The 25,800-nt window shown below is 36.2% G+C and overlaps 1 protein-coding gene across 2 annotated transcripts in view; it reads left to right on the top strand.

Annotated features, from left to right (window-relative positions):
* LNPEP (leucyl and cystinyl aminopeptidase) overlaps window positions 1–25,800 on the top strand; it is a 108,807-nt gene that overhangs the window by 32,720 nt on the left and 50,287 nt on the right. For both annotated transcript variants that reach the window (XM_032156764.2, XM_058440683.1), the window contains 3 exons: window positions 15,486–16,326; window positions 21,435–21,573; window positions 22,885–23,016. In XM_032156764.2, the coding sequence (XP_032012655.1) occupies window positions 15,509–16,326; window positions 21,435–21,573; window positions 22,885–23,016 (1,089 nt within the window). In that variant the 5' untranslated portion in view covers window positions 15,486–15,508. The remainder of the gene's footprint in view (window positions 1–15,485; window positions 16,327–21,434; window positions 21,574–22,884; window positions 23,017–25,800) is intronic.

Here is a 25,800-nt window from a genome sequence, read left to right as displayed (position 1 = left end):
CTAGGATTGGACATTCCACAATGTCATTTCTGCTGCATTCCATTGATTAAAGCAAGTTACAAGCTGGATTCAGTGGCGATAGAAACTTCACCTAATAATTGGAGATTAATAGCAAATTCCTTTTTAAAAAAGAATGTTTTGTTTATTAATTTTTTAAATTGACACATAATTGTACATATTTATGGGGTATAATTCCATGTTTTGATACATATCTGTGCTATATAATTATCCAACAAGGTAGTATATTGATCACTTATGCATTTATCATTTGCTTGCAGTGAGAACATTCAAAAGTTTCTATTCTAGCCATTTTGTAATATGCAATATTTTACTGTTAAACACAGTCACCCTGCTGCGCAACAGAACACCAGAATCTCTTCCACTTATCTAATTGTAACTTTTTATCCTTTGACCAACCTCTCCCCATCTTCTCCCTTGTCCCCTCCCCAGTCTGTGGTAACTACTGTTCTACTCTCTGCTCTTCTATGATTGATACCAACTTTTTTTCTTTTTAAGATTCTACATTTGAGTGAGATCATGTGGTATTTGTGTTTCTGTGTCTGACTTTTTAATAGCAGATTCTATGCTGGTATCCTTGTTTCCTGATTTCACTGTCGTGGATCAATTCTAAAACATCCCAATAGCATTGATAGTTTTTTGTTAATTTATTAAGATCTTGGCAGATGAAAACATGATCTGTACATGTTTGAGAGGTTTATTTCTATTTTTTAATATAAAGATAAAATATAGATAATATAAATACCCAACATACCCACAACTCCACCTCCCAGAAATAACCAGTTAACCTTATTTTCAGTGTATCCAACTGGATATTTATTTAAACGTCTATAACCTGCTTTTCTCTCTTTATATTTGGAATACTTTTCTATGTTTAAAATAGGTGTAAATAATTTTTTGTCTGCATAATATCTTATTCAGTATGAATATACCTATCCCTTGTTGTTTTAGGTTTTTCTCTTTTTTTGCTATGTAAACTACACTGCTGTAAACATTCTTATATGTATATCTCTGGCAGTTACTCCAAGGAAAACATCCTACTATGAAGTTACTTGGTCAAATAAGTATTTTGGACTTTTGATATGTATTGATGAGGCATGATTTTAAGAATTCTCTGGTTTAAACTTATTAGTGAGTATAATGTTGCAGAGCTGAATTCATTATGTTTGAGATCACGTGAAAGGGAAATTTCTGAAAGCTAATTTGAAATAGCAACCATTAAGAAAAATATATTTCTTTAGCACTTCATTTACAAATCAAAATGTATAAACTTTGTTGCCAATGTTTTCTTGTTTTTCTGGTGTTGCAGTTTTTTGTTGATACATAATAGTTATACGTATTTTTAGAATTGGTGTGACATTTTGATACATGCATACAGTGTGTAATGATCAAATCAGGGCAGTTGGAATATCCATCACCTCAAACATTTATCTTTTCTTTATGTTGGGAACATTCCAATTCTTCTATCTATTTTGCACTGTACAGTAAATTATTGTTAATGGGTATGAAAATAAAGTTAGGAGTAAGATCTAGCATTCGATAGTATAGTAGTAGGTTGTCTGTAGCTAACATTGTCTTAGTGACCAAAGCTTTCATTTTGCATTTGGGTCCACTAATTAGAGTTCTTCATCTTTCTTTTTACATGTGGATATGTGTTGCCTTTCATTCATCTGTAATTTCCTGGTCCTTAAAAAAAAAGTAGATTGAGAATGCAGGCATTTTGAAGACTGGGTGCAAAAATCCTAGAATTCTGCCTCCCAACCCCAACCCCCAACCCCAAGGTATTAGGTTTTTCTTGCCCATACCTAATTTGGCAGCAGTGTTATTCTGAGGACTCATTTTTGTAGGATCTTTCTGATGCATAACTCAGTTTTCATAAAAACAATTTTCTTTTTATATTTTTCATTTAATGACACAATATTTAATTATTATAAAATCATAATTACAAGTTTAACTAACATAAATCAGCTTGAGAACAAACAACTAATTCTTAGAGTAGAGCGCCTCTGGTGAGGGCATATGTGCTTCCACCTTCTGGAGAGTAGCCCTTTAGTTGTGGGCATTCATTGAGCACTTAGCATCTGAAAACGTCTTACAGAGAGAATGGAAGACATTGGTTAATTTGGAGGTTTGTTAAGGCGACATGGGTTAAAAGAATTTCTACCTTGTTTGTTGTGATAGTCATTTTTCTTCTTTTACTGAAGGCAATGACTTCTTCCTCATTTAAAAAATTTTTTTAGGTTTAAGATTTTATGATTAAGATTTGTATTATATTATAGTTATTTATTTAGTCCTGTCCTTGATCTTTTTCACAGCAGGATTCTTTATGTGCTACGGTTTTTGTTTCTGTTTGCAACTGTCCTTGGTCATTGGCATTCTCTAGTGGAATTTCTCCTTTTCAACTAAAATGTTCTCCTTGATAGATATTTAAAACAATGTGCAAAATTAAACCAGAAGTGGCTCATCTTTTCTGCTTCTTTTCTTTAGCACTGTAATGTTGATTTTTTGCTTATAGGACTATAGAACTGCACAGCTGCGATTAGACTTCGTAAATATAATGCAGTAGAGAATTTGAAAGTGATGGAGGCCAAGTGTGGTGGCTCACACCTGTAATTCAAGCACTTTAGGAGGCAGAAGTGGGAGGATTGCATGAGACCAGGAGTTTAATACCAGCCTAGGCAACATAGTAGACCCTATCTCTACAAAAAATTTTTAAAAAATTAGCTTGCTATGGTGGCACATGCCTGTAGTCCCACCTAGTCAGGAGGACGAGGTGGGAGGATTGCTTGAGCCTGGGAGTTTGAAGTTGCAGTGAGCTATAATTGTGCCATTGCACTCCATGCACTCCAACCTGGGTGACAGAGTGAGACTCTGTCTTACATGTATTTGTGTGTGTGTGTGTGTGTGTGTGTGTGTAGTGAAGAGAAACCTGGCCCTACCAGTGATGGAGTCCTGGCTTTACCACTTAGTATATGTTGGAACCTCAGTTTTCTCAAAGGTAAAATGGGGATAATAACTGCCCTGTCTACTTATATTATCGTAGGAGTCAAATAAGATAAGTGGGTCACAACACTGTGTAAACTATGAAGTGCTTTATTAATAAAGAGCTCATTGCTATTATATTACATAATTAGGGTAGAATCTTCAAAATCATAAGACAATAAACGTGTCTTTAACTTTTCAGCAAAGCACACTAGTCTTTCTCTTTAAGATTCATTAGCATAATTTCCCCCTCATGCCTTAAAAATGATGTTTGATTGTCATTCACAGCACACATTATTAGGTAAATTCTTAAAATATGAGAAGTCCAGAAACCTTGTTTTTCCTTTAACACCAAAAATACCAAATTACTTAGGTAAGCAACAACTCTGGCCTCTTGACGTCTTTTAGGGTCAGCTGGAGCAATGTCCCTGGAGAACCCTCAGGTATAGTGGAACTTTAGATATTATCTGTTTCACAGAGATTTTGACACACAGGTTTTACATTTTAAGTCATCTGACTTCTAAGACATTTGTCAAATGGCTGCCTTGATATAAAAACACTATAACTGCTCCCAAAACATCCCTAAGAATGAAGTGTCTCTAAAGGCCATGTTCATGTACTATACTGCATTTACACAATAAAACTCAATGTACTGGATGACAGCTACAATTTGTAGCCTGGCTATTATTATTATTTTTTTGGTAGAAAGTGGATCTCAGTGTGTTGTCCAGGGTGGTCTTAAACTCTTGGCCTCAAGTGATCCTCCTGCCTCAGCCTCCCAAAGTGCTGAGATTACAGGTATGAACCACTGTAGGCCTGGCCTCTTCACTATATTTTAGGTCTTCTAAACCATAATTGACTTGAATTATCAACCAGCTTTGAGGAAAGAAGAGGAAAAGTAGTCAGTGTTCTCAAAATCAGTGTCTAGTAGAACTGAAAGGCAGTGACTCAGATCCCATAGTCACTGAAGTACTACTAAGTCCTCCTGATTTAAGATCCAGCCTCACAGCAGGTATTGGAAGGACCTTGTTAACCTTATAGACAGTGTATGAATTTTATCTTATTCCAAGCCTCCAGTAAACCTGGGTTCAGCCCTTGATGAGTTTATGCATGGACATGGAGGTAATTTTCGTTTATACTTCATTTTAATGTATTAGATTATTGCTACTTTCATTTCAACATTTATGGCAGGTTTCTTCCCTGCTAGGCATGAGGAATACAAAGATGAATGAGGTTATGAACCTCTCCTTGGAGGAATTATTCATATTTGAAGCAAAATTTATAATTGCAGTTTACTTATGTAGAAATTCTTTTTTTCTACAGCATAAACCTGGTCTTGAGAGTTTTCTAAACCTTCTTTCCTCAACTTCTAATTCTTGAACAGCAAAAAGTTACCAAGATTGAAATGTATCCGTTATTCTAGAAAAGTAAATGTAGAGCAGGTTTTGGAACTCAATATTTCATCCTAAATGTGAAAGACTGTACAGGCAAATAGTGTGCATAATTTCCTTTTTCCAGGGTTGAGAGGCTGCCAGTGGTGTGTAGTGTGGAGAGAGTGAAGTGACTCATAATTCTGGAATGATTGTTTTGATCTCCTCCTGTAGCCTCTGTAGAATACTGGCAGGGCAACCAGCATAATTAATACTACACAGTCTAATTATAAACAAAACTCTATGTACAGTGGCTACCAAGAAGCAAGCCTGTACTGGATAATCCCCCAAGTTGGCAGGATTACTTTTAGAATGATTATTAGATAGTGTCGTTTACTATAAATCAAGTTGTTTTTCTTTGATTGTCCAGGGACTTACCCTGGGGGGAAAGTGAATATAGTAATATTTGTGGAAGTCTTCTGGGTTATTTTTTTCAGGGCCCATTTAAGCATTTCTTTATTGCAGTTCTTATAACCTTTTTGTCTTAAGAGAACATTTGTACATCTTACTATGTATGGCGTACTATTTTAGGGAGAGTAGGAAAATTGGTCAGAGTAAGACATTTGTTCCAATAATAGTTGGATTGGTTTTTTTAAAGGTGGAAGAAACTAGGAATTTGAAAAGATTACATCGGACTGGTATAATAAATAAAGAGGGAGGAAAAAAAAAAGCCTATGGGCTGCAGAGAAGAGGATGGGATAAGGGGACAAAGTGAAGTGGCTATAGCTGCCATGCATGCTTGAGAGAAACCAAGATGTTTGTAACATGTGTATGGTCTCACATACTGGTCAGAGGCAGAGCAGGCACTGTGCGTGGTTGTATGTACTTTAGGGATTTGTGGAAGCATGGCTGAGAGCCGAGGACCAATTTAGTTTGTTTATATATAGGGCCACTGGGTCTCTTAGATTTAGAACAAAGATGCTAGCTGTGGAGATTTGTTTCACATAGCTGTGACCTGAATGACTGCAGAATGGTTATATTTATGCAAAATGAGCCTCAGAATTGTGATTACCTCAAATGAAGTAAGAATTTTAAATCAGATACTTCAAAATGAGGGCTTTTTTTCCTATCCAGAAAAACTCAGTTAAAATTTTAAGTGGACACTTAAAAGGAGTTTCCCTTTTTAAGAAAGAAATACAGAAATCCAAATACAAAAATGGATGTTAAGTCGTTTTTTTGCTTAAGAATGCTTGCTTTTTTTTTTTTTTTTTTTAACTTTTGATGAGCTCGTAAGAAGTTTCCTTTAAATAGTAGTTCTGTAGTTCATTTTAAATATTTGGATTTACAAAGAAAATTTCCCTAGCTTTTTACTTGAAAGGAGAGGGAGAACATACTGTATTTTCTAAATTTGGGCATAACTGGTATTATTACTGGCTAAATAATTTTGTGTTTGCCAGATATTCTTGAAAGAGGGACAGATGTAAGACGGCTGGGCTTGTTAAAAGATTTCTGTCTCTAGCCTGTGACCCAGTTCTGATTTGTCCCTTTAAATCACCTAACTAGACTTTTGAGAAGTGAAAAATTGGTTTTGGAGATGCACCAGGACATGGTATGTGTGGATTTTTGGGCCAGTTTCTAGGAGAATATGAGTTAGAGCTGCCCACACTACTTTCCTGCCCTCTAGCAGCATTTTTTGCATTATTTTTCAGTTGTTTATCTGGTTTCTATTTTGTTAATTTTTGCCCTTTTTAAAATTATTTTTTCTACTTAGGTTTAATTTGGTATTCTTTTCTAGGTTCTTAGGGTGGAAATGTCATTATTTTTAAACCTTTTCCCAATATAGGCATTTAAAGCAATAAATTTTCTTGAATTTTGATATATTATGTTTTTATTTTTTTTTCAAATATTTTATATATTCCTTGTGGTTTCTTCTTTGACTTATGGATTATTTAAAGTCTTTTGTTTTTATTTTCCAAATATCTAGGGATTGTCTACCTAATTTACTAATTGATTTTTTAATTGTTTCCATTGTGTTTAGAGAACAAAGTCTCTAAAAAGCATATTTCAGTCTTTTGAAGTTGATTGTGATTTATTTTATTTTATTTTCCTTTATTCCATCTTGGTGAATGTTTCATATGTATTTCTGCAGTTGTTTGATTTTATGTTCTGTGAATGTCAGGTCAAATCAGTTAATAGTATTGTTCCGATCTTCTGTGACCTTACTTATTTGTTGTCTGTTTGTTCTATCAATTATGAAGAGAAAGGATATGGTTGTGGATGTTTTTGTTTGTTCTATTCTTCATAAAAAACTTCTTTTTGAAACACTGTTATTAGGTATACATATTTAAGATTGATATCCTGCTGAATTTCTCCTTTTATCATTATAAAATATTCTTCTACTTTGTTAATCTATTTGTGTCTAAATTTAAAATGCATCTCTTACAGACAGTGTATATAGTTGTTTCTTGCTGTTTTTTCCCCATTGTGACAGTCTCTGTTATAATGTTTAGTCCATTTACAGTTAATGCATAGGTCGGGTTTAAGTCTACCATGTTGCCACTGTTTTCATTTGTTCCTTTTGTTTTTTAGTGTTTCTCCTTTATTCATTTTTTTTTTGATTAAGTGGGCAATTTTAGTATTTCATTTTATTTTCTCTATTGGATTCTTAACTATGCATCTTTTTAAAATCACTTTTTCAGTGTTTCTTCTAGGATTAATAATATGCATCATTAAGTCTGTGTATAGTCAGTATTGTACCATTTCACATTCTATACCTGACCCTTCTTCCTTTCTGCTTAATTTCTCTTACTCAACTTCTGTATTCTTTGTGCTTTTGTTGCATCTTTTATTTTTTGGTTTTAAGCATACAGTTTTTAAAGATAGTCTTTTAAGGTAATTATAAGAAGAATAAAGAACGTACACCTTTTATTTTAACATGTATTATTTCTGGTATTCTCTCCTTCCTGAAGATCTGAGTTTCCATCTGGTAGTAGTTCCCTTCATCCTAAAGAACCTCCTTTAAAATTTCTTGTAGTATACATCTACTTGAGGAAAATGTGTTCTAAATGAATTCTGTAAGCTGTCGTTTATCTGAAAATGTCTTTTACTCTTGATTTTGAAGCATATTTTCACTGTATGTGCAAAGTAGAGTTGAGAATTTTCTTTGTCTTCCAACTCTTTGAAAATGCTCTATCATCTTTAGGCCTCCACCGTTGACATGAGAAGTTAGTGTATGTACTGCTGTTCATCTGTATGTACCATTGTTTCCAGGTTCTCTTCAAGGTTTTCTTTTTATCTTTAGTTTTAAGCAGTTTTGACCATGATGTGCTTAAGACATTATTATTTGTGTGTGTGTGTGTGTGTGTGTGTGTGTGTGTGTATTTATCTTTTTGGGGGTTTGCTGAACATTTTGGATCTGGTAAGTGGTGTTTTTCATCAAACTTAATAAAATTTTAACTACTATTTCTTCAGATATTTTCTTCTGCCGCGTTCTCACACTCTTCTTCTGTGGCTCCTGTTAGATACATATTAGACTGTCTGATACTGTCCCCCAGATCCCTGATGCTGTGTTTACTTTTTTTCAATCCTTTGTCTCGTTGTTCTTCAAATTGGTAATTTCTAATGATCTGTCAAGTTTATGGACTCTTTCTTCTGCTGTCTCCAATCTGTCATTAAGTCCATTTAGTAACTTTTTCATTTTATTTATTGAACCTTTTTCTCCTAGAATTTTCTTTTTTCCCTCCCATTTAGTTCTTTTTTAGTCTTGATTTCCCTGCTGAGAATCTCATCTATTCACATATTCTCATTTTTTCCTTTTTAAAATACATCTTCCTGCTTAATGATGGGGATACAATTGAAAAATAATAAAACACGTCTTCTTCAGGGATTCTTTTTTATTTATAATAGCTACTCTAAAGACTTACTAAATGCAATGCAATATCTGGACCACCTTAAGATTGCTTTCTAATGATTTTGTTTACTTAGGGTTCACATTTTCTTGTTTCATTAAATGTCTAGTAATTTTTTATTACATATTGAATAGTGTCAATGGCACATGGTAGAGATGCTGAATTAAAAGAAAACTCTGCAAAATGTTGATTTTTCTCTCTCTCTCTCTGTAGACAGCTTAGTTACTGGCTGATCACCTTGTGTAGGCTTATTTTTAAGGCAGATCTGTGGAAAGCCTAAAGTGTTTCTCAGGATTCTCTAACTTAGTGAGACTCATCCTTAAATACTTTTTCCCCTGTTGATTTTATTAGGGCTTGGTTTTAGGCTTTGTTAGTATGGATCTAGAGTAGGCCTTATTCTAGGGTGCCACTTTTACTTCTACACTGAGGCCTTTCTAGTGTTCTAAGCTGATGCCTAGGGTGTTATGAGTTCTCTTTGCTCTGGCTGGGTTGACCTGCCACTACTTCCCTGCACTGCTTGACCTCTAGTATTTCTGTTCTGTCTTAACCTTATTGCAGCCACTTTCTTCTATGCCTCATGTCCTGAATTGGCTAAGGACTCTCAGAAAACCTTGTGCAAACTTCTGTGACTCCTCTCTGCACATGCCCCCCTTCACCAGCACTGCTCTGCTTAGACCCTAGCTTGCTGGACTACAGTTGGGAAATTGTCCCCAGAGAACCAGAGTGATTGTGGGCTCACCTGTTCCTTCACTCAGAGGTCACACTCTGTTAGCTAGTATTGTTTTGTCTAGTTTAATAGTTGTTTATGAGAGGAATGATAATCTGGTACCAATGACTCTGTTATATTGAAAGTTGAAGTCTCTCCCAGTATGCTCATGGACTGAATCATTGCTCTCTGATCTTCTTGCCTCCCACCCTCAGTCATCCATTTAATTTTCTCTTCACAAGGGAGACAAAGTCAGGGTGAGGGGCAGCAGAAGAAAGACCTTACTTGGATCTTACTCCAATGTCATGACCTTGGGCCTCTGAACTGGAAAATTAAAGGTGTTGTGAAAAAGCATAATATACTAGGGGTAAAGTAGTAATGCATGCAGGACTTTCCGTGTTCGTATTTTATGCCACTGCTTATACATTGAGGTGTTACACAAACAGGTGTCAGGAAAAGGGACGACTTAGATACATCTTCAAAACTTGTTTGCTGTTAATGACTGCCCTTCAGATTCTGGTGAGATAAGATACACCTAAACTTGTAACTTCTCATGAGCACTGTAATTAACAGGAAGAGATTTTCTTTAAGTATGGGTTTAGCGGGGCTTGGGTAATGTTTTGTCCATCTGGACCTACCCAGAAAAAAATCATGTTTTTTTGGTTCTAAATTCTAGTGTTTTTCTTTCTTTTTAAGCCTAAACTTTAAAAAAAAATAGAATTTTTTTTTTATAGAAGAGGATTCTCATTAGGGAAATAGTTACTTTATGTGATACTTAGTCATCACTTTGGAAATTTATCTAGAAAATATTTTAAGTGCTGTCCCATACTTGGAGCTTATAGTTCTATATAAATATGTCATAGGGGCCTCAGAAGAATATTAGACTTTTTTTCCTTGTTACTATTCCCTAAAAAATACAGTATAACAACTATTTGTATAGCATTTATAATGGATTGGATATTATAAGTAGTCTAGAGATGATTTAAAGTATGTGGGAGGATATGCAAAGATTAGATGCAAATATTACAGCATTCTTTAGAAGGGACTTGAGCATTTCTGGATTTTGGTTTCACAGGGAGCCCTGGAATGAATCCCCCACAGATACCCAGGGACAACTGTACATCGTATTACATTTTCTCAGAAAATGTGATGGCAGCTTAAAGCTTTAATCCTTTTAAAGTCTGTGAGAAGTTTGCTTCTTTTAGTTCAAGTTGCTGTTAATGCTGTTTGTCATGGCTTCGCTTTTTGTCCTGTCTTCTAAATTGTACCCCTCAGTTGATGACTTGCTCTCTTGCCGGTAGCCTCTATGCACTGTACATTTGCCTTCTCACCACATCCTCCCTATATGTTTAACCCTGCCTAACAATCTGCTTTCTCTACCTTTTATAAACATTTTATTTAACTTTTATTGTGGTAAAATACACATAACACTTCTCTTCTTTTAGACCTGGGCTGGTAAGAACTGCTGAAGATGTTTTTCAGAGATTTGTGGTATGACAAATTCCACTGGGGTTTCTGACCTTCTCAGTCATGCTTGTCTTGGAGTCACCACTTCTTGGCCCTCTCCCATGGCACCTGTCCCTCATTCTGTTCAAGCCCCTATGCCTTCCCAACAACTTGCCTTAGCTCTGGGCAGATGTCCTTGCTTGCACTTGTCACAGAGAACACGAAGGCTCTCTACTGTTTTGTGCTCATGCACATGCCTCTTCTCTGTCTTCACCTCTTGTCCTCCAGGCTTGGAGGAAGAGCACCTAGCTTCCATCATATTGGGTTTCTTGTACACTCTCCCTGTCCCTCTGGATGCTATGCCAGCATTTTCCCTCCCCTACTCCTCCACCTCCACATTTTGTCTTTCTTTACTGTTCCTTTCCTGCAGAAATACATGCCCAAGTTGTTCCCGTCTTAAACACAGACGAATGAAAAACAAAAGGATTTAAGTTTTCTCTATACCACATTTTCCTTTAGTTTATCCCTGTTTTTTCCTTGATAAACAACTACATGCATTGAAAGAATAGTCTGCAGTCCTTGTTTTCTTTTGTTAACTTTCCATTTCTTCTTTGGGCCCCTGGAATCAAGCTTCTACTCTCACTATTAAAGTCACTGGTTCCCTGGTTACCAAATGTAAGGGCCTCTCTAGGCCTCATTTTACTTGACCTTTCTAAAATATTTAATGCTGGCCACTTTCGTCTTTATGAAATCTTGCCTTCGGTTTCTGGGATGCCACTCCTCTGATTTTCCTACCTTTAGTCCATTTCTTCTTCTCCTTTGCTGACCTTCTTCCTCTGGCCACCCAGCTCTTAAATGCTGATCCTCCCTGAGTCTCCCTTTCGATAGTCTCATTTATCTGCATGGTTTTAATGACCGTATCTACACAGGTGATTCAGAAATCTGAATCTTCCACCCAGATCACTCTCTTGAGCTCTAAACCCACATAACATAATCCTTTTAACAATTCTACAAAATAGCACTGTTTCCCACATTTATAGGTGAGGAAATTGAGGCTAAGAAAGGTAACCTGTTTGAGATCAGTGGAAAAGCCAGGATTTTAACGTCTACCTAAAATCAGGCCTTTAACTCTATTAATCAAACATCTCCACCTGGTTATCTGACAGATGTATCATATCCTACACTGAATGCCATCTCATAATCCTGTTCTCCTTCCTTGCCTCAAAAAAAATTAGAAAATGTGAAAGCCTATATTCTCAATTTCAGTGAATGACATTCCTTCTTTTCAGTTATACAAGTTGGAATGTAAAGGGAATTGACATAGACTTTTCTCTGTCTCCTACCCTGCAGGTCCATCTAGCCCAAGGGAGTATCAGTTCTTGTGCATCTACCTTTTTGACGTGACTTGTAATCATACCTTCCTCTTTATTCTCACTGCTACTGACATAGTTAAGAATTTTATCTTGACTGTTATTGCCATTATAGTGACAGTCTAACTCACTGCTTCTCACATTATCTGAGCTGAAGAACCAGGGTTTGTTGTTTTTTTTTTTTAATTTTTAATCTTTTGCAGAAATTTTGTAGCATATAAAAATTAATTAGAAAAATGAAATGAAAAAAGACATACAAAAATAGCTCAGTTTTAAACATTATTAAATTCAACACACATAAAAATTACTCTGTCAAATTGTCATAAAAGTTTTTGGGTACTAATAGTCTATGTATATCCTGGCCCAGGTGGGTCACACTTTTGCACATTGGCACTGGTCCACAAACAACATTGAGGAGTGCTAGTTCACAGTATCTGATGAAAATAAATGTCTTCAGTTCTCTTAGATTATAACCACATGGGCCTATGTTATTTAAAACTGAAACATTTCAGCTAGAAGGTTCTTTGCTTTGGCTTATAGATAGCTTATATATGTGGATTTAAGAGGTTTTAGAAAATTCCCTGTTTCTTTAGGATCCCTTCTTTCAGTAGGAATAAATCCCATCGAGCAAGGGGTAATCATGTGTTACATTACAATTTAATGCCAAAATCAAAGTGTACTGACTTAAGAATCAAATCAACATTTTCCTAAATAGGCTTGAAGTACCTTCGTGTATCTTCATGGGATACCTGTAATAAAAGTGATTTTCCCTGATTTGATATATTTAACTTGATATGATTGTGCATACCAAAAAAAAAACTATGCTTCTGTATTGCACAGCGAAATATAGCAAATGGGTTGATGTGATCTCCATTTCTGAAAGATTAAAATTCTACGTTGGTATTATTCTGACTGGGAGTGAAATAATAAAAGTAAGTTATTTGGATTTAGGCAGGCATCTGACTAAGCCCTTGTCAGAAGATTTGAAATTAATGACATGCAGACAGGAGATGCCAAATGGTCAAACTGTAGAATATCTCTTGGCTTTAAATGGCATGGCAGAAGAATAAAAAAACACAGCAACAAAGTTCTAAGCAGGCAGAATTGAGAGATGGGAATGCTCTAAATATTAAGCTGAGATTATACCTGGAGTTAGTTCAGAAATATAGTAAATAAAACCATACTGTGCAGAACCCATTGTTGTCTGCATTGGGCCTGACACAGAACAAAACACATGGGGGCAAATGCCTAAGAGCATAATCTTCCCATGTGTGGTAAAAAAGTCAAAAAAGGCCTTTTTAGACATTTTTAAATTAAAAAAAAAAAATTAAGCTAGTCTACAGTAGTGTGCCAGACACCAAAAAACTACTACAGAAACTTTCTAATCATTAAGAGTTTTAAAAGCAATTTTAAAAAATTGAATACAGCAATATTTGCTCTGTTAATGAAGTGTATGACCCCCAAACACTATTAACCATCAAAACAAAACATACTTTTTTTTTTTTCACAAGAAATTGGGGCACTATAAGAAGTTTAGGAGATTATATTCCCAAAAGCAGGATGTTTTTGTACTTCTTTCATAGTAGATGGGTAGATGGCAGATTGCTAAACTCATACCTAGAAAATGATTAAAAGTTTTATTCAAATAAAAATTTTAAAGTAGCATAACTTGTACACAGTTCACGTTGGAGAGGAGTCAGGAAAAGGTAACCTCATTGTGATCCATATGCTCCCCAAAGCAGAAATGGGTGAAGTGAAATGAAAAGAAAGTTTATTTTTTAAAGGTAATAAAGACAAAGGAAAAACAAAAAAAAGAAAACTTTTCTTAATTTGTGTTGTAGCAAGTTAAGCTGAGGTATGGAATACCAGGTGGATGGGCATGGGAAAGGGAGATGATGACACTGCAGGCAGAGGGAACAGAAAAGAGAAAAAGACATGTGGAGGATAGCGTGGAATAGCTGCCTGGCCTATGCTCAAAATAGTAAGCAGTTTGGGATGGCCAGAGCATACTCAGGAATGGTGTGGTTAGTGCTGGCTGGGATCTGACCATGGAAGATGCTTATACTACTGCCTCTCAAACTTAAGTTCACGTGAAGCACCCAAGGATTTGTTAAAATTCGTAATTTAGGTGGAGACTTTACAGGCTGCATTTCTAACAAGCTACAATGTGATGCAAATGCTGCAGGGTCACAAGCCACACTGAGCAGCACAACTGCAAATTTTATCCTAATGTTTATCAATAATAAGTTTTATGGATGAAGAGTTTCCACCATTACAGTGTTTGTTGAATAGCACAAAATCCATAGCATTTATCTTAAGCTAGATATTCAGTAGTTTTTTGTAAGCTTTGCTCTCCTGATGGTGAAATAGTACTTTTACCAACTTCATTGCCAGGTATAAAATAAATAATTCAGGGCTCTCATCTTTTATTGAATTAGTTTGAGTAGAGGGATGCAATATAATGAAAAGAGCATAAACTTTTGAATCAAATTTTTAGACCTGGGCTTTAATATCAGTTTTATGACTAAATAGCTGTGTGACTTTATGAAGACGAATTAATCTATTTCTCGTTTTCTGTTTTCTCATGTCTAAAATAGAATACTTGCCATTTTATAGGATTGTTGTAAGGGTTAGAAATGATATGTATAAAGTGCCTTGTAGGGAAGATTAGTGGAGGTTTCAGTTTGATAACTTTTGAGATCCCTTAAAAACTAAAATTGTATGAATTTTAAATAAAAAACATTGAATGATCTAATCCTAGGAAGTACTGATATATGGGGGATTATCCACCCTTCTACTTCTAGAGTCTTTTTTTCTCAGTGATTTTGGCAAATTGGAAGGTGTGGTTTGTTGTGGTTTGTAAAAGCTCCCACTGAGATCCACTAACACTCATGGTGTGCAGTATGGTTGTTTCCCATGGAAATATGTTGTACTTCTGAAAGCCATGGAAGCATGAAAAACAGATTGAATTATAATTTTATCTGACTCTTATTGTCTTTTGGTCTTTTTAAAAATTATTTCTTGCTTATGGAAATTTCCTATATAATTTGCTGCTTCCCATTTGCTCTGGGACAGAAACATTCCTCTTTCAGGGGAAAACAATAACCCATCCTGTTGCTTAGCCACACTCAATCTTAGAAATGGGCATACCAGCTTGTGGTGCTCCCTAGAGAGAATGAGACTTAGGGATGAGACCCACAAATACCTTGGAAGCAGGTTTGAGGCCTGTTGGACAGAAATTCTGGGATTGCAGTGCCCAAACCCTAGAAGGGGAACCATGGACTGTAGGTGGGCACATCCCTTTGATCCTACTGACTCCTGTTAGAGGAACGCCAAAACACAGCCCTTTCAAGCCCAGGGCAGGGCCCCACGTTGTGGGGCAGGAATATATTAAGGAAATTAGTGTATTATCTCAGCTAACTTTTTAAAAATATAACAGCCTGTTTATTTAGCTTCTTGTTTCATAACTGTGGTATACTTTTATTTGTGTTTTAGTTTTTAATGGATGACTCAATAATGGTATAAACATCTTATTTGATTCAGTAGCTCTGAGATGGAAATAAGTCTTAGTGACTTAAAAAAATTCTTAGTTTAAATGTGGTCTAGCTAGAAGACATGTTATTAATATTATGAGCTTTTTTTTTTTTCTAACTCTGTGCCTTGTTTTTATGTTTTGGTTTTTTAGATCGGCTTCAGCTCCCCAGGAATATGATTGAAAACAGCATGTTTGAGGAAGAACCAGATGTGGTGGATTTAGCCAAAGAGCCTTGTTTACATCCTCTAGAGCCTGATGAGGTGGAATATGAGCCCCGGGGTTCCCGACTGCTGGTGCGGGGTCTTGGTGAGCATGAGATGGACGAGGATGAAGAGGATTATGAGTCATCAGCAAAGCTGCTGGGCATGTCCTTCATGAATAGAAGCTCAGGCCTTCGGAACAGTGCAACTGGTTACAGGCAGAGTCCAGATGGGGCTTGTTCAGTACCCTCTGCAAGGACCATGTTGGTCTGTGCTTTTGTCATTGTGGTTGCTGTTTCTGTAATCATGGTGATTTACTTACTGCCCAGATGTACCTTTACCAAAGAAGGCTGCCATAAAAAAAACCAGTCAATTGGACTAATTCAGCCATTTGCAACAAATGGGAAATTGTTTCCATGGGCACAGATCAGGCTTCCCACTGCCATTGTGCCACTACGCTATGAACTCAACCTACACCCGAACCTAACCTCGATGACATTCAGGGGTTCTGTGACAATTTCAGTTCAGGCTCTTCAGGTCACATGGAATATCATTCTTCATAGCACAGGTCATAATATTTCAAGAGTGACCTTTATGTCAGCAGTTTCAAGCCAAGAAAAACAAGTTGAGATCCTGGAATATGCATATCATGAACAGATCGCCATTGTTGCCCCTGAAGCCCTTCTAGCAGGGCACAATTATACGTTGAAGATAGAGTACTCGGCAAATATATCTAGTTCTTACTATGGGTTTTATGGCTTCTCCTACACAGATGAAAGTAATGAGAAAAAGTATGTAGCCCTCTTAAATGATGCTGGTTTTACGCTCTGATAACTTCTGCAATATAGATCCCTTTGTCCACACCAGAGACACGAATTGTGATTTTTTTTAATTTAGGAAGTTATATACAAAATAGTAGAATGGTGATTTAGAAGAATATATTATCTCTCTTAGTCAAAGCCTTGAGCATATATCATGGTGGGGTGGAGATGGGTGTGCTGGTGGAAAAGGATGGATAAAGATTATGTCCAAAAAAACTTGTTATCTTGAGTTTTTCACATTTTTAAGATGAATCTAGTTTTCTGTCACCTCATGAAGTCTGTTGGGAAGCAGAGTAAAGAGGAGTATGAGTTATTCTTTAAGATCTATTTTCCTAATGTGCAGAACTTTTAGGAGGTACTTAGTGAAATACAGAAAGAGGGCATGAAGAAGTGTGAAGTGTGGTGTGCTTACATATATCATTTTTAATATCCTTAATCTTTGCTGGTTTATTATTTTTTAAAATGCCAGTCTATTTTGGATTTCTGGTGGAAATTTTTTTTAAGGTCTAGTAGAAACTTAATTTGGTTCAGAAAAAAAGGTGAGACAAAATATAAAATTATTCAGCTCCCTATTTGGACTATATATTTAGTACTTTTAGCATTCATAGCATGTAGTTTGAAATTCTGGGAAGATGGAGTTCACATAGTATGGAGGTTATTCTTAAGTAGCAGTGATACCAGTTGTCTTGTGCACAAAATCACTACATCTGCTTTATGCAATTGGAGCATTCTCTCATATTACTCTGTAAAACAGTATGTGAATTACTGATGCTGACCATTTGGCTAATGTATGTTGACATATTAAGAGAAATAGTTAGAAATGAGTATTCTACATCTAAAGGAAACTTTTTGATCCTTCTTAAATGGAGAAAGAGACCAAGCAAGATCCATAATTCTATTCAGATAAATAATTTTTATTTTATTTTCCCTCTATGTAATACTTTTAAAATAAATGGCATGCTGGCCCTGCATTTCAGTTCTTGCATGAGATCTGGCATTGAACACAAATGTATAGTTGCAATGGGAACTTGAAAGTTCTTGCCTTTAGTTCTTCTCCTTCTATAATGCCTATTATCCCCAGGAAATGTAAGCTATACGTAAAAACAAGAAATACATCTCTTAATTACTTTACCTACCAGTATAAATATGTATTCTAATCATACCTCAGAGAAGAAAAATGTATAAAACTTCTCTAATAGAGCTAAGCAAAATTAAAAGAGAGAAAGACAAAAAAATTGCTTTGAATTATAGTTTTCAGACATCTTGAAAGGTATAAATAATCTAAACATTTACCTAGAATCAAGATATACTATCACGTGGGGGATTCATTTTACTGATACTTTTATTTTGTTTTGAATAGCAGAGTTTCATGAACTAATTTATTTTAATAGGTTGTAAAATACTGTTTTATAATACTGTATTTGTTAATTTTAAAGAAACATATTTCATTTTTCTGACATTTTCCACAACTCAGTCCAGCCCATGGCAAAAGTCAATAAGTGGCCGTACCAAAAATCACCTTACTCTGCTACATTTATTCCTCCCATTAAATAGTTAACGGATACAAGGATTCCAAGGTCAATATTCTGATGGGAAGAGATGTCTAGGGCACATGTCCTAAAAGTCTGTTTGCATACTAAGAACATATTTCTTGTTGATTGGAAAACCATTGTACGTAAACGTCAGACACCTTGTGTAGACACTGCTTGTTGTAAGGGAACTTTACCTTTACCCATGTGATCTAAGAGACAGAGACAGTCAGTAACCTTGGAGTTAAATCTCGAAGTCGTTTATGATAAGCTTAAAGTCCTAGATAACAAACGGATACTAAGAACTAGTAAACAAATTCAGGATAGGGATGTGTTTCAGCAGTTCCTCATTTCTAACAGAATTTAATTCAAGACTGTTTTTGATCTGGCCCTTGTTTTTTCTTTCTCATAGTTCTCACCTGCCATGGTGAACTTTCTGATGATAATAATAGCCAGTATTCACCTGGAACTGAAGGGCTGGAAACTGTTCCAAGCCTCTTACGTGTTTAGTCTTTTATTCTGTCAAACTCACTAAGAGATAGATGTTAACATTATATTCATTTTACAGCTAAGGGAGCAGAGGCACATAAAGTAACTTATCCAGCATCTCATGACAAGCAGATAGCAGAGGGAGAACTCAAACCCAAGGTCATTTTAACTACGGAAGCTACATTCTTCACCACCATGGTGCACTGCCTCTCTAGTTCATACTTGCTTTCCTTTGTACATTGTTATCTCCAGTGCTTAAAATTCTCATATCCCCAGTTAATTTGTAATTGTCTTGAACACTACTTGATAAAGTGTTCAACTTTAGTATTTCAGAAAGGAAATATACTCTCCAGTGAAAGAATAAGCTTCAAGTTATTCAGCATAGATAGAACGGGTTATAAGTGTTATCAAGCAGCAGGCTTCTCAAAGGGATTTTTATGTGAGATGGTTATGATTGGATCTCTTAACAGCAGTTTAACGTTTTATTTGCCTTAGTGTGTTATGATCTAACTTTTATCCAAAAGTAGTGGGTCTCTCTTGTATGAATAGTAGGGATAGCATCAAACTTTATTCCCTGGTCCCTTATGCTTCTCTTCCAAAATCTTCTGTTAACTAGAAAAGAATGTTGGGGGTGGGTCGAAGAAATGAAATGTTAGAAACATAATATATGTAAATTGTTTCATGTATGTTGATTGCTACCTTTCTTGCAGTTTACCCAATCCAATAGCAACAGTTATTTGGGCACACATCCTTAACAGAAAAAAAGCAAAAACAAAACAACATAAAACAAAAAAAGTACACGAATTTTAAGTGTGGAAGAAGTTAGGACTATCTTGCATTTGTAATAAATATCTATTTAGGACCATATGATATACAAGCAGTTTTTATTATAAACAGTTTTATTTGATTCTAACAAAAATCCTAATATTTAGGACCATATGGTATACAAGTCGTTTTTATTATAAACAGTTTTATTTGATTCTAACAAAAACCCTGGTGTTTGGCAGTGGATTCTATCTCAGTCCTAATTTAACTAATAAGGACATTGAGATGTATGAGATGTAAGGGCGTTGAGATGTATGAGATGTAGGTTACTGATTTGCCCAAAGTTATGTGGTTAGTAAATTACAGAGTCTGGGTCTTCTGACTCCAAATCTCATACTCTTTCTTTTGTCCTTATCTTCTAGTAGCGGAAACTAAGCCCAAAATAAGAGAGGCTACCACCTCCAAAGTGGTGGTTGTATATGTGCTATATTGATTGGTACCTGAAATATGCACAACAGGGCCATATTTGCCGTGATTAGAGCCACGTTGGGATGATCTCCCAAGTTCAGATCTGTGTTATTCTTTTACTTAACTGAAAATCTGGATTTCTCCTTGTTTCTTTTTATGCTTTTCAACCAACCTGTAATCGAGGACATTTCTTTTTTTTTCCTTGAGAGAGCATCTTGCTCTGTCACCCAGGTTGGAGTGCAGTGGTGCAATCTCGGCTGACTGCAGCCTCTGCCTCCCAGGTGCAAGCGATTCTCCTGCCTCTGTCTCCTGAGTAGCTGGGATTACAGGCATGTGCCACTATGCCTGGCTAATTTTTATATTTTTAGTAGAGATGAGGTTTCACCATGTTGGCCAGGCTGGTCTCAAACTCCTGATCTCAAGTGATCCGCCCACCTTGGCCTCCCAAAGTGCTGGGATTACGGGCGTGAGCCACCTGGCCCGGACTGTAATTGAGGATTTTTCTATGTGTCATATTCTCAACTGTTGCTGGTGTGCTATAGAAAGAGGAGGAAATTTTTTTTAATCTCTGAGGGGAGTAAAGGAAACCAGAATACTACAGGAAACCTAATTTTTTCAGTCTTCATGAAAATGCAAGCTGTGAATTTGAGGTTTGGTATCGTGAAGCCAGAGTCTGTACAGATAATTCGCAGCAATTAATGACCACCCTTCTTAATAATCTTCCATCAGAAACCTTTTTAAGACCTCAGTGGCCAGTTGCACCCTACCTTTGTGGCTTCATCTCCAGCCACACTGGACAGCCACCCCCAGTTTCTGCACATACACCGCTCTCTTTCCTTGTTTTCCCAGACCAAACTGAGGGTCAGGCTGCTATTTTTTGCTGCCCCAAAACGAGATGCAGATGAACTGGGAAGAGACTTTTTATTTCTATAACCAGTTATATAGGGAGAAGGCCTGGAAATTATTGCCAGACCAACTCAAAATCACAAAGTTTTCCAGAGCTTATATACCTTCTAAACTATATGTTTACATGTAAGTGTGCATTTCTCTAAAGACATAAGTGATTAACTTCTTTTAATCCATAACTAAGGTCTGAGTCTTGAAGACCTTCCTCTTGAGCCTCAGTAAATTTACTTAATCTAAATGGGTCCAGGTGCTGGGGTGATTACCCTTATGTTGTCTCCTGCTAAATCACAGAGGTTTGGGGAGTTCCTTCAGACCTCCAGTAATTGTTTGTGGAGGCCTGGGGAGTTGCTTCAGACCCTCCAATAAAACTTATTTAATCCTAAATGGGTCCTGTTAAGTATTCCTTCATTATTTTGTCACGCTTTAAGACCCAGGCAAAACTCTTGGTGGGCTTTTGTTAAATTCCAGCCTTTGTATAAGGGCACTGGCTTTTAATATTTAACTTAACCACTCAGCCAGTTCTGAAACAGTTGTTATGGAGGCCTGCGTTAGTGAGGTCTGGCTTGCCACACTTGTGTTACCCACTCTTGCCAGAGTATACGTTCTTTCCTTCTTCACCTTTTCAGCTACTCATCTTTTTAGGCCCTCTTCAGGTTTTCTACAAGTTTCCTTATAATATCTTCAACCTCTAGTCAGAATTTGTTTCCTTCCCTTTGTTCCCACTGCTTTATTTTCATTGTTAGGACATGATTTACAGCCTGACATAAAGTTTCTGTTCATTGTATAAACCTCTGCCTTTCCCAGTTTATTGCAGATCCTTTAATCACTAGGATTGTAACATATTTATCTTAGTATACTTGGCAGGGTGCCTTGTACAGTAGGTGCTCAGTAACTACTGGATTGAATTTGTGTTTGTTTTAGGTACTTTGCAGCAACTCAGTTTGAACCCCTGGCAGCAAGATCTGCTTTTCCTTGTTTTGATGAACCAGCATTTAAAGCCACTTTTATCATCAAGATCATAAGGGATGAGCAATACACCACTTTGTCAAATATGCCTAAGGTACTGTTCTGTTCCTTGAATGTAAAAATCTTTGAATGTGTCTCTTTCTTTAAGAACACTTAAATACCTCTTTACCAGACTACAGTTGAGAATGATTGAAATCATATACATTAATATTCTTCCTTAAAATACTTAAATAAAAATTAAAATATATTGGCATCAGTTGGGAAATCACCTTGAGGAGGACTTGAGGAAGGAGATCTGCTGGACTTGGAATGTGTGGATGGGAAATGTGAGTGTGCATTGTATATTAAGTTGTGCAAATATTAATACAATGAACTAGCACAAGATTAGAGTAATATTTTCTGAGACAGGATGAATTTGCTATTCTAAACTGTTATTTGAGAGTGTTGAATAATAACTGTTTTTGGTGTTTTATTGGTAAATGAAAAACCAATATTGTTACAATATGGCGATTGACAACTAGAACAGGAGCCTCTTTCTTAGATGTTAGCTCTGTGTGGGATGCAGTGAGGGTGAAGCCAATAATTGTTTTTATGCCAAACAAAACCTGGAACCTAGGGGGTCCTTTTTTTTTTTTGGTCTTAGACACTTGAGGGACTGTGCAGCTTGTTAGGAGCCTCCTGGACCCATGTGGCTAAGGGAGAGGAGCAGCAGCCATACCCAGCAGGCTATGGAGCCAATCCTGTAGGCAGCAGAGAGCGTAATCTGTAACCAGACAGCACTGTACCAGCTTACTCTCCACACTCAGCCATACTCCTCACCTTCATCTTTCTCTAAAGAGGCAGATGCCTACTTTAATTTGTGGTTGGAAAATTCTATAAGGTTGCCTACATTCCCTCATTTTGTGTCTGCTGCAGACTTCTCTAATGACTTACTACTGACTTTGTTACCACTAAGCTTTCTTGGGGCTCCTCAACATGGCACCCCATGAAGCCATTTCAGATCATTTGAAGGGATGTCGCAGCTAGAGCTCCTTCTTCTGTGGATGTATTTGTAGCAGTAGAGTGGAGCAATCCCAGGTCTTAAGGAAGGATTTTGGTTTTGGAGGTGTTCTAATGGGAGAAGCAGAACCTCCATGACTATCTTTAACTTAACATTTATTTGGTCATCTTTGGGACTAAAAACTCCTTGAGGATTTTCACTGTGCTCCATATGTCCTCGGGATGAAGGATGGTACAACAGACTGAGACTAAGAGCCATGCTTTTTGCAGAAATTCATACTGAGAGGTTATAATATGCTAGCATCTTTACCACTTCTTTCCTATTTGAATTTTCAGTTTCTCAGTTTGTTTGTTATTGCCATTTATTCCTATAGTTACAGAACTGTCTTTTCCCCTTTGCTTGTAGAAGTCATCAGTCGTTCTAGAAGATGGACTTGTTCAGGATGAGTTTTCTGAGAGTGTGAAGATGAGCACTTACTTGGTTGCTTTCATTGTGGGAGAGATGAAGAACCTGAGTCAGGACGTAGATGGAACCCTGGTATGTTGATGTGGTAATTGTCTGAAAGCCTGTGTCACAAGAGGTTCAGAGGAACTCTTGCTTTAACCATTCCTGGTATTTGCTGTATGAAATAAACAAGCTTTTAGATCACACTCTGACATTTTATACCAGAAATGCTACTTTTTTGCTTAGCTGTTATTTACTGTTACTAATTTAATAGCTGAAAGTCAATAATTTTCAAGTTTTAAAAAATTTTACTTTTAAAGAGAATTTTAGTAAGACACTATATGTATACTAAAGCTTTTAGAACTGAGTGATAGCCACTAGCCTTAGGGGGAATATTTAGATTTAAATAAATTAAAATTAAATACAATTTAAAATTCACTTCCTCAGTCTCACTAACCATATTTCAAGTGTTCAGCAGGGTTCATGTGACTAGTGGCTACATATTCGATAGCTCTAGGTTGTAAAAATTAGATGAGTTCTCCCTTTTTTCCAAGCAAATCCTGATGAGATTCCTCGTCCTAATAAATAAGATTGTTTATTTAGTTAAGGATCTGGTTTATCTGTATTTTGCCAAAATAAGACTCTTCTGTTTTTCTTTGTCATTTGTACCTGTTTGTAAATGATTATTTGATTGGATTTTATACTTTGATTTCACAGTAGAAACCTAATAAAGTTAATTTTTTCAAATACTGACAACATAGAAGGAGAAAAGGCATGCTATCATATTTATTAAACTAAAAACAATTATTCTTGATGATAGAAATATGATAGAATGTCTTAGTTTCTGTTTTCGTATTTTTGAGCTCTACCAGGGAATATACTGCTAGTTTTGGGTTTCCTTTCTAGACTAAAGAGCTTTATATTAATCACAGGATACTTGGATCTTATCATTTTGCTACTTCAAAGGGGTATATGTTTCTTATTAGAAAAGACTATCGTGTCTATCCCATACCTCTCAGAGATAAGGACAGAGATAAGGATTCTCTGGTGATTTATCAGCAGTAATACTGTATGCCTTTAATGACGCTACTCAAAAAGTAAACTAAGTTTTTAATGGTAAGTGTAGACTATAATATTAAGTGCTAAATAATGGTTCACTCACCTTTGGATTGAAAGACTTTATGTCAAGGATTTTTCAGAATCCTTTCAAAAGGATATTATGACTGGCTTAAATCTGAAATAATTCAGTTAATTCCACTTCAGGTGTTGCACTACATATTTAGCCTTTGATTTAGAGTTTGCAGCCTTGATAAAGCCTAAGAAGCCCCATCTAAAAGAGCCAGGTTTGCTGCTGCTTCAAGACTCAGCTGAATACTACCTTCTCCATGAAGCATTTCTTTCTTTCCCCAGCTGGAATTAATCATTCCCTCTCTGATCTTTCATAGCACTTTAATTATCTCTTTTTTGTAGTTCTTAATACTCATTGATATAAAACCCCCAGCACTTTTTATGTATCCCAAAATGTATGCAGTCTTGGCATTTTCCCCCCTTCTTTTCTTCCTTCCTCTTCACTCTCTCTCTTCCTTTTTCCCTCTTTCATCTGCTGTGTTTGCTTCACACTACCTGTAGGATTACATTCAGATTCATCATTTGATATTCAAGGCCTTCCTTATAAATTCAGCAATATTTCTTTTCTTGTTTAAAATTTATTTTTTCCACCCATCTGCACACTGATCTTTCTTTTTTCTTTTTCTTTTCTTTTTTTTTTTGAGACAGAGTCTTGCACTGTCACCTGGGGTGGAATACAAATGGCACAATTTCGGTTCACTGCAACCTCTGCCTCCCGGGTTCAAGCAATTCTCCTCAGCCTCCTGAGCAGCTGGGATTACAGGTGCCCTCCACCACACCCGGCTAATTTTTTGTATTTTTAGTAGAGATGAGGTTTCACTATTTGGCCTATCTGGTCTCTAACTCCTGACCTCGTGATCCGCCCGCCTCAGCCTCCCAAAGTGCTGGGATCTTTTTAAAAAATTTTTTAGTGACAGGATCTCACTCTGCCACCCAGGCTGGGGTACATGGTGCAATCATAGCTCACCGTAACATTAAAGTTCTGGGCTCAAGTGATTCTCTCCCAAGTCGTTGGGACTACAGACAGGCACCTGCTAACATACTTGGCTAGGTGTTTTGTTTTGTTTTGTTTTTTAATTTTTTGTAGAGACATCTTGCTATGTTGCTCAGGCCAGCTTGAACTCCTGGGCTCAAGCAATCCTCCTGCCTCAACCTCCCAAAATGCTGGGATTACAGGTTTAAACCATACTTCTGGCAAATTCAGCTATATTTCTAATTGCCTCATTATGAGTTCTTTCATCTAGGCAAGCTGAATTATTCATTGCCCACATACATACTGCATTCTCATATATGTGTGTGCATGTGCATGCTTGTGTGTATGTGTGTGGAAAGAGGAAGAGATAGAGAAGTTTTAGGTGACTATGTTTTGTTTTTTGCTTTTTATTTACCTGTATTAGGAAACAACATTGTTAAACATAGACTCTGGAGTCTAATTTGGTTGAAAATCCCCCTAGACAGCTTACTAGCTATGGGCCCTTTATATATATTTACATATGGTAAAAAGGAAGTGTGCACTTCATCCATGTGTATGTACATATGTGTATGTGTGTATATATGTTTGTGTATGTGTGTATATATATAATATGTGTGTATATATTATATAACATATAATATATACACACATATAATTATATATAATTACATATAATTATATATAATTATATATAATTAAATTATATATGTGTGTATATATTATATAATATATAATACATATACACACATATAATTATAAATATACACATATATACA

The sequence above is a fragment of the Hylobates moloch genome, unplaced genomic scaffold (assembly GCF_009828535.3).
Source record: "Hylobates moloch isolate HMO894 unplaced genomic scaffold, HMol_V3 SCAFFOLD_6, whole genome shotgun sequence".
NCBI lineage: Eukaryota > Metazoa > Chordata > Mammalia > Primates > Hylobatidae > Hylobates > Hylobates moloch.
Note: the sequence above shows the minus strand (reverse complement) of the source record. Positions and strands in the feature narration are given on the sequence as shown.